At 36.4% G+C, this 13024-nt stretch overlaps 1 protein-coding gene across 46 annotated transcripts in view; it reads left to right on the forward strand.

The window, feature by feature from the left end:
• Positions 1-13024, forward strand: part of CEP128 (centrosomal protein 128) — a 481052-nt gene that overhangs the window by 100065 nt on the left and 367963 nt on the right. For all 46 annotated transcript variants that reach the window (XR_015133909.1, XR_015133910.1, XM_086319370.1 and 43 more), the window contains one exon: positions 11959-12045. Coding sequence is in view for 39 of the 46 variants with exons in the window: in XM_086319370.1 (XP_086175496.1) it covers positions 11959-12045 (87 nt within the window). In the remaining 7 variants the exon portion in view is untranslated. The remainder of the gene's footprint in view (positions 1-11958; positions 12046-13024) is intronic.

A 13024-nucleotide genomic window follows, 5' to 3' on the forward strand; every position in this document is an offset into this window, starting at 1 on the left:
TTCTGAGTGCAGGACTTGTTTAATTTCTACTTTATGCTTTTCTTGAAGAGTGGAATGTTTTTATTCACATTTTCAGCAAATTTATACTAGACCATCTGTTTATAAAGCCCTTTTCCATCGTTATCAATTAATATTTATTGGGCAGCTACTGAGTGCATAGTAATATTGTGCAAACAAAGATGACTTTGCTACAGATAGGCTTATTCATAGGCTTGGTACTGTTTTATTTTGATTAGAAAAGTAAAAAACAAAACAAAACAATGCCCCCACCCTGCAATTCAAAGGCATAAAATAATATCTTCTAACTATGAACAGTGAAGGATGTTGTATATTTATAGAGCATTCTGCGCAAATACACCTAAAACTTGAGAAATTCCAAATTAAATTTCCATAATTATCTATTATCTTCTGTTTGTCAATATTTCTAACTCCATGGGCCTGCATTTAGAAAGTCAAACAAAGTATCATATTGCTCTGGGATTTCTAATAAAACTATGTGTCTCTTTTTTGAGAGGGAACTACTCAGATAAAAACAGACCCTCCACTAAGAGTGGTTGCTTTTTGAATTTGAAGGAAATCCTGGAAAGTACACTTGTTGGGCTCACATTTAACTTTACTTGCAAGATTTTTATTAAGTAAAAGGTTGCATAAAAATAAAATCCATTCCAGTAAAAGCAATGGCATTTAGGAGGGTAATACTCATTACCGTTGTTGCTTTTGAATTAAAGAAGTCAAAAGACTTGTATGTCTTTTCAGCGTACCAACTTTGTAGGCAATGATTAAGGTTTTGTTTTGCAGATTGGCAAATTTAATAATGTCTGAAGAGTGAAATCCTGATGCTAGTCAATAGGGGTTTTACTTTTGAGTTATTTTTATAGTCATGGTCGTGGATTTTCACTGATTCATCCATGGTCTCTGGCCTACTTAGTCTTCCATGTGGCCTTGGGCTAAAGTTTAGGGTAAAGACACTGGCCATGCAAGAGAGCAAAGGGAATTGGCTCTCATGGTGATTGAACCCATGACCTCGGTTGACTTCTTTGGCACAGGACATCCTAACCAGTCACAGCCTCCATAAATATGAATGTAATGGAAGCAATGAGTTTGTTTATTCATCAGAGAAAATAGGTCCATAATATGTACCCATCTGTCCTACCACAGTAGTTCCTATGAAAGCTCTTTGGATTCCTGAAATCATAATCACCATATGATAAAAAGAAGAAGAAAAAAGAAAAGACATCTAGGCCATTCTCAAACAGAAGCTTTGAGTTTTATGCTGTCAAGACCTCAGGTATCTTTAAAGAACATTATTTAAGACTTTGCTTACCATCAGAAGTTATAGCAGTGTGCTTAACTACTGATAAATCTTGCTTAACCACTTGGTATTACTCTACTCTTTGAAAAAAGGAATGACTGCAACTTGTGACTCCTCACTATGTGCTTACTGCTTCAGTATGGAAAATACACGTAGTTCAGCTGGCAGCAGGGTTTTAGAATCTTCCCCTTTGCTTTCCCCCAAATCTATATGGTGTCACAGTGGTAATGATCAGTATCCGATTCCCTTGGACTTCTCTCACACAGTTCTACTTTCACTTATTTAAGTGTTTTAAAATCATAGATGTTGGTATAGAATTTTTGTTCCTTGGTTATGGCTGAAAATAAATTTCTTTGAACAATTTAAGTAATATTCACTCTGCTGTCTTTGAGTTAGATATTGGCTCAGGGATTTAGAAGATGAATGTATTGTTTTCTGCCTTGAAAAGAAACTTAATTTTTTTTTGTTTGTTTTGTTATGGTTTTTGTTGGCACAGATAATCCCCAACTGGATGAACTTAAAGGCTAAAATTTTCCATGACTTTAGCTAGTTTTCATGTGGGAGGAATCTCTGACTTGATTTAGGAAAAAACAAAATTTAGAAATTCACAGAACTTGATAGAAATAAAATCTATGTTAATTTAAATGAGTAGTACTAGTTATGAGCAATAAAATCCTGCTGTATTATGCATATATATTCCTTTTCAAAATATGTATTTTTCTATTGATGTTTGATAGTTTTGGAGCTATGATTTAGGTTTACAGAAGAGAATTTTGGAAATAGCAGACTTTTGTCTTTTAAAAAATTCCACTCAAGTCAGGTTCCAATTATAGTGTTTTATACATACTGAGTACTTAATAATGTTTTTCTTTGATGTGAAATATAACATGTCCCTAAAGCTTTTGATTTTTTAAAATACATAAATATAAACAACTTACAACTTCAATTTATAGCTTATGTGGTCTAATTGGCATCAAAATATGGTGGCTCAGTGGTAAATAATCTACCTGCCAATGCATGGAATGTGAGTTCAATCACTGGATCAGGCAGATCCCCTGGAGAAGGAAATGGCAACCTTCTCTGGTATTCTTGCCTGGGAAATCCCATGAACAAAGGAGCCTGACGGGTTACAGTCCGTGGGGTTGCAAAAGAGTAGGACATGACTTAGCGACTAAACAACAACCACAATTACTATATTATGAAGTTTAAAATATTTCCTGATTTTTATTTTGTACTTACATGAACAATTATAAAAAGTAAATGACTTATGAAGTCATGAAAAGATATAGAAGAACCTTAAAGGCATATTACTATGTGAAAGAAGCTAGTTTGAAAAGATCACAGATTGTATGATTTTGACTAAATGACTTTCTGGGGGGAAAATATGGAGATAGTAAAGAGCATCAAGTTGGGGTAGAGAGGGGAGAGATGAATAGGTGGATCACAGGGGACTTTTTTAGGATAGTGGAATTACTGTTTATGACACTATAATGATGCACACTTGTCATTATACATTTGTCCAAACCCATAGAATGTATGACAGCAAGTGAACCTTATGTAACCCATGAACTTTGGGTTATTATAATGCATCAATTTAGGTTCATTACTTGTAACAAATGTACCATTTTGTTGGAGGATGTCGATAATTGGGGAGGTTATGCCTGTATGTGGACTAAGGGTATGTGGGAACTGTACCTTCCTCTTAATTTGACTGTGAACTTAAAACCACTCTAAAAAATAAGGGTTAAAAAAAATATATATATATATATATAAACACAAATATATATACACATATATAAATACATACACACATGTATATTAAGAGCAACTGTTATAATTTTCAGTAATATGACTTTTTCATTTTTCATTTTTACTGGAGAAAAAGAAAATATGACTTAAACGTTTGTACCTTTAATATACTATTACAGACCTGTTGTTCAGTATGAGCACAGACTTGTTTTTCTGTAGTCCTTTTAGCTTACCGGTGAAAACTGTTGGTTTGTCATCCGCATATTCTTGCTCTTGTAACCAATGGCGTGCAGTTGTAGCACTGCTGAGTGACTAGGGTGAGACAGGATGGCTTATGCTCATGATTGTTTTTTGAAATTTCAGTGGCCTGTGTGGGTAATTAACATGTGACCTTTATTTCATTCCAGCTCCATCATTCTTACCCAGGCTTTGCTGGTCCATTTAAAGTAGACAAAAGGCCTTTAGTTCCTTATTTGTTCTACATTTTTGAGTGTGTTATTTTTTAGAACCTCTTGATAAACATGCCTATTGTCAAAGTTGTGGGAGTTTTTTGGTCAGATGAAATGTCTGCAAACATTTTCTTTTTCCCCTTTCCCCTATTCTTTTAAAGGAAAGACTCCTTTTTTTTTTTTTTTTTTTTGATTATATTTAACTGTGAGAATTCAGAAGTATCAGCCTCTAAAGAACATAAGTTGTACAAAACTCACTATGTTAGTCTTTTTAATGGAAATAGGCACACTTAAGGAAAAGAAGAAAAGTTGTTATTAAAGGTTTAAATGTGCTCTAGGGACCCTCTATTAAGGCCAGTGTTGTTGCTGTGATCTTAAATATGTAAAAGACAATCTGAATCCAGAAGCAGGGCACATGATAGCTTTATAGCTAAACTGCTTTTAAGAAAAAAAACAAGTTTTAAAGGGCAAAATAACACAGTAATAGAAATTCATTGGCTTGTGAATTTTTTTCCTCTTTATAACTACTTTTACTGGGTCAGTTTTCAATATAATTCTAAGTTGCTTGATCTAAGTCAAATGGAAAAGAAATCCAGTGTGGCCTTTCATTTTTAAAAGAGGTAGTAAATGAATTAAAGTTTGTTACTAAGGTTTAAAGAAATGACTTGTAATTTTGATTTAGTTAATGTTAAACTATTTCTCTTTGACTGTTACCTGTGTTTCCAAAATTTAAAGTGCATTAATGTATCTATTTACTAGGTCTTAAGAGTTAGACCTCTTTTGGTCTTTCATTTTAAACTAATGTAGAAAATGTAGAAAATAGGTTCAGCGTTTTGGGCTAGAATATTGCTTGTGTGTTACTTGTTTACTGGCTTATGTTGTATAGGTAGTAGAAATAATGTTTTAAGTTAACGAGATTTCTAAATAATATGGTTGAAATAGAGTAATTTTCTTTGGGTTGCTTCTCAATACCTCACTTTTGCTCCTCCAGTGAAAACAATAAAGTTTAAGTTCTCGTTGCCTCAGTTTTCTGAGACTTAAATATCCTTAGAGGAGCAGTCCCTAACCTTTTGGTACCGGGAACCAGTTTCATGGAAGAAAATTTTTCCACATACTGGGGTTGGAGTGGGGATGGTTTCGTGATGACTGAAGCAATTACATTTATTGTGCACTTTATTTCTATTAATATTACATCAGTTCCACCTCAGTTCATCAACCATTAGACCTTGGAGTTTGGGGATCCCTGCCTTAGAATAAAAGGAGAAATAAGAAAGGCATTAGATGATGTTTTAGACATAAAGTAGAGCTACAATAGAAACATATGTTATTTTGGAAAAGTGATAAAATTAACTGGAAAGTGAGGAGGAAAGTATTATTGCAGATTCTTAGATATCCAAGAGAATTAGAGATTCTTTTATTCAACCAGCTCATATATGGAAATTCAAATTTAAAAACAAAATAGTTGACTTTCAGAAGAATTATGTTTTTCTAGGGCATAATCCTAAAGGAAATCAGTCCTGAATATTCACTGGAAGGACTGATGCTGAAGCTGAAGCTCCAATACTTTTGCCACCTGATGCGAAGAACTGATTCATTGGAAGAGACCCTGATGCTGGGAAAGATTGAAGGCAGGAGGAAAAGGGGACGACAGAGGATGAGATGATTGGATGTTATCACCAACTCAAAGGACATGAGTTTGAGCAAGCTCCGGGAGTTGGTGATGAACAGGGAGGCCTGGTGTGCTGCAGTCCATGGGGTCTCAAAGAGTCGGACATGACTGAGCAACTGGACTGAGGGCATAAGTCCATGTACTAGGAAACACAATTTGATTAAAGTTCAACTTACTGATATTCCTTTCACATCAAGTAAAATGACTAACATTTATACTAATTATAAGATACAAAAATTAAATACCTATTAGTATGAGAACGTAGCCTTCCTAAGTGATCAGTGGAAAAAAATAGAGGAAAACAACACAATGGGAAGGACTAGAGATCTCTTCAAGAGAATTAGAGATACCAAGGGAGCATGGCATGCAAAGATGGGCTCAATAAAGGGCGCAAATGGTATGAACCTAACAGAAGCAAAAGAGATTAAGAAGAGGTGGCAAGAATACACAGAAGAATACACAGAAAAGATCTCAATAACCCACATAACCACAATGGTGTGATTGTTCAGCTTGAGCCAGACATCCTGGAGTCCGAAGTCAAGTGGGCCTTAGGAAGCATCATTACAAACAAAAGCTAGTGGAGGTGATGGAATTCTAGTTGAGCTATTTCAAATCCTAAAAGATGATGCTGTGAAAGTGCTACACTCAATATGCCAGCAAATTTGGAAAACTCAGCAGTGGCCACAGGACTGGAAAGGTCAGTTTTCATTCCAATCCCAAAGAAAGGCAATGCCAGAGAATGCTCAAACTACTGCACAATTGCATTCATCTCACACGCAACAAAGTAATGCTCAAAATTCTTCAAGCTAGACTTCAACAGTATGTGAATCGAGAATGTCCAGCTAATCAAGCTGGTTTTAGGAAAGGCAGAGGAACCAGAGATCAAACTGCCAAAATCCACTGGATCATCAAAAAAGCAAGAGGGTTCCAGAAAAACATCTACTTCTGCTTCATTGATGACACAACAAACTCTGGAAAATTCTTCAAGAGATGGGAATACCAGACCTGCCTCCTGAGAAATCTGTATGCAGGTCAAGAAGCCAACAGTTAGAACTGGACATGTAACAATGGACTGGTTCCAAATTGGGAAAGGAGTATGTCAAGGCTGTATATTGTCACCTTGGTTATTTAACTTATATGCAGAGTACATCATGAGAAATGCTGGGCTGGATGAAACACAAGCTGGAATCAAGATTTCCCGGAGAAATATCAATAACCTCAGATATGCAGATAACACCACCCTTATAGCAGAAAGTGAAGAGGAACTAAAGAGTCTCTTGATGAAAGTGAAAGAGGAGAGTGAAAAAGCTGGCTTAAAACTCAATATTCAAAAAACTAAGATCATGGCATCCAATCCCATCACTTGTTGGCAAATAGATGGGAAACAATGGAAACAGTGACATACTTTATTTTCTTGGGCTCCAAAATTGCTGCAGATGGTGACGGCAGCCTTGAAATTAAAAGACACTTGCTCCTTGGAAGAAAAGCTATGACCAACCTAGACAGCATATTAAAAAGCAGAGGCTTAAAAAGCAGAGACAGCATATTAAAACCGTCTAGACAAAGCTATGGTTTTTCCAGTAGTCATGTATGGATGTGAGAGTTGGACCATAAAGAAAGCTGAGCGCATTGATACTTTTGAACTTGGTATTGAAGAAGACCCTTGAAAGTCCCTTGGACAGCAAGGAGATCAAACCAGTCAATCCTAAAGGAAATCAGTCCTGAATATTCATTGAAAGGACTGATGCAGAAGTTGTAACTCCAATCCACCTCATATGAAGAACTGCCTCACTGGAAAAGACCCTGATGCTGGGAAAGATTGAAGGCAGGAGGAGAAGGGGATGACAGAGGATGAGATGGTTGGATGGCATCATCGACTCGATGGACATGAGTTTCAGCAAGCTCCAGGAGTTGGTGATGGACAGGGAAGCCTGGTGTGCTGCAGTCCATGGGGTAGTAAAGAGTTGGAATCGACTGAGTGACTGAACTGATGTGATGAGAATGAAAAGTAATTATTTGCCAACTGCCCTGTAAGGGGATCCTGGATCCTGGTAACTTTTCTTTATGGAGTGAGGAAAGCGGGGATGTTGGACATGGTAACCAGTATAAGTGTTCAAAGTTGAGAACTGGAATAGAGCACATTGCTCTGTATAACTTGGGGAGGGATATTTAGAAGCCATTTGGGAATATCTAGAAGCTGAAAAGAAACCAAACAATGAAGCTGAAGAAAGATGGAGGAGAACTGGGGAGAAAGAGAGTTCCTGATGAGTAAAATAGGAGAATTAGGATTAGATGGAGACTTGACGAGTGTACTCCATCCACTGATATGGTCTTTCATAAATTCTACATTACCCATTAATGTTTTTGGTGCAGGTAGGTTATCTGGAGGAGAGTGCAGAGGGGTTCAACTTTCTACTTAGCAGTGAGCACTGGCCTGTGAGTTAACATATCAGGAATCTGGGTTGCATTTTGTAGGCCAAAAACATACTGGTAATGTTACATTAGGTCTGATTTTAAGCTTAAATTGGTGGGTGAAATTTAAGCATACTTGCACAGCTCAAATTGTCTACCAGAATATTACTTTAGTGATTTTAAGGTATTTCCACATATTCTTTGATATTCTCCCACTGGGAAGTGGAGCTTAACTCTTCTCCCTTTGATTGTGGGCTGGACTTAATGACTTGCTTCTAACAGGGTCTGAAAAGGAAAGAATACTAACTTTATGGCAGGGAGATTTGGCAGCTACCACCCTGCACTAAACAAGTGATCAAGGTTATCCTTGCTAGTCCTGAGTCATGTTATCATGTTCCCTACAGCGTAATGCTCTGAGAAGGGCACTTACCTTTGGATATTCTGTTCCCATATTTATGAGCTCTGTCTAATTATGAGAAGACATCAGAAAAACCCATATTGAAGGATGTTCTATGAAATATCTGTCTTGAAGATACTTGAAGTATTTTCTCTTTGAAAATACTGAAATCGTAAAAGGAAGAAAAGATTGAAAAACTTCCCCAGATCAGAGGAGACTAAAGAGATAAGATGCTCTGAAGTGTCTTGAATAAAGACCATATGATAAGTTGAATAAAACCTGTAGTTGAATGGTTTTGTAACAGTTTTGACATCTTTGTTTTGATAAACCTACCATTGTTATGTAAGATGTTAATTTTAGGGAAAGCTAGGTGAAAGATATATGGGAATTCTAAGCTGTCTTTACAATTGTACTGTAAATCTGAATTATCAAAAATAAAACCATTCAGAGGATTTTTTCCCTAAGGAAAAGTCTAAAATGATGTCTTTGGAAAACAGGAAAGGGTTATTAACTCTTTGACATAAACCCCCAAATAAATATTCATTTTCCGACATCACTATATCATAATAATTGTTTCTTTCAGAAAGAAAGACAGCTTGGTGTTTGAGAAAATGTAGTGGTTAAGAAAGGTGGGAGAAATCTGGGAAACTTTAATGTAGGTGATGAACAGAGTTGGCCAGTTGTAAACTGCAGTTGTTATTCAGGAATTATAAAGGGATGTTTACTCATCCATTAAATAACATATGTTTACCACCTAAAATGTGCCAAGAATTGTGTTAGTGTTAAAATGTGATCATGACAGATGGGGTCCCTGGCTTTCTGAAGCTTATACCATAGTGACAACAAACCTTTTGCAGTTCTCTTTGGAAATGTAAAGTTCTAGATAAACAAGGAATATTTGAATGCCTATCTGTGTAAGTTAAAATGAGCATATAAATGAATTAAGCTTTTAAAAAAATTGACTTAAACTAAGGTATGTGAACACTTGGAAAATGTTAATATGTCTTTCTTGTTTGTTTGGTGTAAAATGTGATAGGATTTTTAAATTCTAAGTTTTGGAGCTCATGAGAAAAGGACAGAAATGTATTAATTCCAGTTAGTAAAATGGAAACATTTCTTCCCTGGAGAATTTTTGGAGTTTGAGTTCTTAAGTAAGTTAAATTCCTTAGAGTGGCGGCATGAAGTTAAGCCAGGTTTATAAAGGTGCCTCCTTCTGTTTTCAGTAAGCAGAGGTGGAAACAGTTTGAAACATGAAGATGTACAAAATCTTACTGGAAGGACGTTAGCAGCTACTGGCTGAAGGTTGAAGAGTCTTCCAAGGTGGATTTTGAATTTGGCTTTGGAAGTGAATGACTCTCATATTTGGGACAGGCTCATCTTTCTGGAAGTTTTTTATGGCCTTAAGTGATGCCACCTGGCTTGGGTGGGCCTTCAGTGCATACCCATTTGAAATGGCTTCTGCTTAGGAGTTTGAATCCAGAAGGGGAGCCTGGGGAGCCTGACTGTTTATAATTTGATCAAACTTATCATCTGCCTGAAGAAGTCTCCTCCCTGTGGAAAAGCCCAGGCTGGTTTTTAAAAGTTCAAAGAAAAAGTATTGAAAAGATAACCAACTAAGTTTCACTTACTAAAGAAAAAAAAGGTGAGGGGTGGCTAGGTTGGAATGATGATGTTGGGGAATAAGATAGTTCAAATATTATTAAATGAATTCATGAAAAATATAGCAATAATTTGTATCTTTTTTTCTTCAAATTTTCCCTCCTTCCCTCTCCCTCTTTCTCTCTCTCTCACACACACACACACACACACTAGGTGGAATTAGACTGAAGAAGCAAGGAAAGAATAGAGATGCAGTAATTCTCAAATTTCTAGGATAATTTTTTCAGGAAAAATTTCTAAACACATCCCACTAGCCAAAAACAAGTAGGTTATACATATATAAGTAAGTATTATTACAAATTTTACTTAACTTACAATAAAGAACAAGCATCAAACATCAAAATCACTTGGTAGCTACCTGAAAAATGTTATGATTTGTAATACTTTATCAATTGTTAGCAGTTTTGTAATCATGATTGTTGATGTTTAATCACTGTGTCATGTCCTACTCTCTTGTGACCCCATGGACTGCAACCCACCAGGCTCCTCTGTCCATAGGATTTCCCAGGCAAGAACAACTGGAACTGGAGTGGGTTGCTATTTCCTTCTCCAGGGGAATCTTCCTGACCCAAGGATCAAACCCATGTCTCCTGCATCTCCTGCACTGGCAGGTGGATTCTCTACCTCTGAGCCACCTGGGAAGTCCCCTTTTAATGCTTTAAAAGTATCAAATTATTTAGTCTTCATATTCACTCTGTGCTTAATACTGTTATTTCAACATGGAGAGGCAATACCATTCAGGGTTAAGAGGCAGACAGCCCGAATCTACTTCCTGTCTCTGTCATGAACTAGATGAATGACCTTGAGCAAAGTATTCAATTCTTTGTAACTCCAGCTTCCCTCTTAATAAAATGGCTTTAATGATAACTCATGGAATTTTCATAAAAATTAAATATAAGTATTTAGTATGTAGAATATATTAACATTTACTTTATGTAAGAAGAAGAAGAATGACCACAGCACTCTCAAGTATTATTACATTATTTATACTCAAACCAAAACTACTCTGCATTTTTGGGTTTCCCTGCTGGCTCAGTGGTGAAAATTCCACCTGCCAGTGCAGGAGACTCGGGTTCAGTCCCTGGGTTGGGAAGATCACCTGGAGAAGGAAATGGCAATCCACTCCAGTATTCTTGCTTAGAAAATCTCATGGACAGAGGAGCCTGGCAGGCTACAGTCAATGGGGTTGCAAAAGAGTCAGACACAACTTAGCAACTAACCAACAACTCTGCCTTTTTCTTTAATTGTTTTTATTAGTGAGAGTAGGAGCCGTGTAGAGGGAGCAGTAATCTCATGGATAGGGGTCCATGGTTATTCTGTATACACATGTTTATGCGCTTTGGAGATATTTGTGGGATATGTGAGTAAATGAAATCGAAATGTGATTGATTATATTTGTTTCAAAACAACAGTTTTATCATGTTTTGCTGTTTGCCTAAAAATAATTTTTCTTTTGAGCATCATAGAACTTGTTGGAAAAGAGATCTGGAAATTTGGCTTTTCTCAATTTTGATGGTCTCCACACATGTACCTTTTTAAGTCTAAATGCTCAAAGTGTCAAACATTTTTTTAAACAAATGGATTGTTTTTTAGATGAAAGATTGCTCTTAGTATAAACTTTTTTCTCAAGTTTAATTTTGTTTTAACATAGATACAAACCAAAACAAACACTTTTGTGGTTAAGTTTTGAAGTTTGTATTTTTGTAAAGTTCCTTTTCTTCATTTTATTAAAGAGAGAAAAATGGGAAAAAAAATCAAAAGGAAAAAAGGAAGAAAGTTAAAAGGAAAAAATATTTATTAAAGAGAGAGAAAAAAAGAATACTTTTTTTTGCTGTATGTGAAGTAAGGTTTGAAGAGCCAGTTATATGTTGTGATAAAATGTCATACATGCAATAATGATGCAACCAGCATCTTTCTACCTTGATTTTTTTTTTTTTCCAGAATTTGAAAAGGTAGTCAACTGGTTTTTGGTATCATATCAAGAATAGATGAACAGATAATATAACTTGTAAATACTGTTATTTCTGCAGGCTGTAAAATTTGTTTCCAAGAAAATTGTTAGCTAAGTTCTCTGAATGTGTTATAAAATTCCCAAAGATGGGAAAAAATGAAATTAAGTCGAACTTGATTAGGTAGATTGGAAAGGTGTTTCTATTTGATCCCCAGCAAAGTGATCTTAGGACTTGAGTGAATGAGCAGGTTGTAATTCATGTGTATGTTTTGGGCAATTCATAATCATCTGCCTCAGCTTCTTCTTAATAAATCCTTTTGGAATATTAATAGTGTTTATTTTCCCATTCTGTCTTTCTAGGCACTGAAGAAACAAGAAGCTAAAGCAGAGGAGAATGAAGGAGAAATGAAAAATAAGCTAAGACAAACAGAAAGTGAGAAGAGTAAAGTAAGATTCTGAAAATCGTCTTTCAAAGAGTACTAATGTTTGGGGCCACTGAAGCTCACTGGATGTCCTGAGGTCATTTGCTCATTAGTGCAGCGAGGCCTTTATGTCTTGGTGTGGAATCCCTTGGCCTCAGGGCTCTGCCGCTCTCTGCTATTTGCTCTTGGAAACTTGCACAGGTCGTTTGCTGCCTTGTCTTCTGGCCACTTTACTTTTTCAGACGGTGGTTAAACATGGCCATTCCTTGTTGGAGAACATTTAAAGAGCTTGACTTTGCTGCAGGGTTAGGAAAGACCTGTTGTTTAAAGGCTGAGTATTTTGCATCTGTTCATTTTCATTACAGAAGATAAAAATAAGCAGCCTCGTTCTGAAAAATCCTCTGTTCTTATTAAATATTAAGAACCTTTGCTATATATTCATGTCTGTGAACCTGCAGAGTCTAGCCCTTTAGAATTGGGAGGTGATTCAGAGGCCAAACAACTCTCTTCAATTTGCAAATGAGTAGGTTTTAAGCTGAGCCCAGAGTAATAAATGATAAAGTGAAAATTTGCCCCTGCTGTAATATTCTTTATCCCATTCTTTATCTTTTCCGTTTGCCTTTGCCTCCTTTATTTCACCAAATTCCGTAGAGTTCCATGATGCGTTTCTGCTGCCTTCATGGTGGTAAGCAAGATGTGTCGGGCCATCACGCTTGCCCTTTGGGAGCTGAGACTGCTGACATTACCCAGGAAATATGACCAGGGTAGGCCCTGGTAGATTTTCAAACTACTTTGACTTCAGGGTGATTTCTTCCCTTTTTATTTAGCCATGGAAACAAGAGAACTGGTCAGGTAATATTTTGTGTGGATTCTCTGCCTCTACAGGTACTTTACAGCTGGCTTAGAGTTGACCTTTGACCAGTGTGGGCTTAGGAACCCTGACCCTCTGTGAAGTCTAAAATCCGAGTATAAAATGTAGTTGGCCCTCTGTATTTGCAGTTTAG

The sequence above is a fragment of the Bos grunniens genome, chromosome 10 (genome assembly GCF_055505025.1).
Source record: "Bos grunniens cultivar Pamir isolate PY7600 chromosome 10, Bosgru_T2T1.0, whole genome shotgun sequence".
NCBI lineage: Eukaryota > Metazoa > Chordata > Mammalia > Artiodactyla > Bovidae > Bos > Bos grunniens.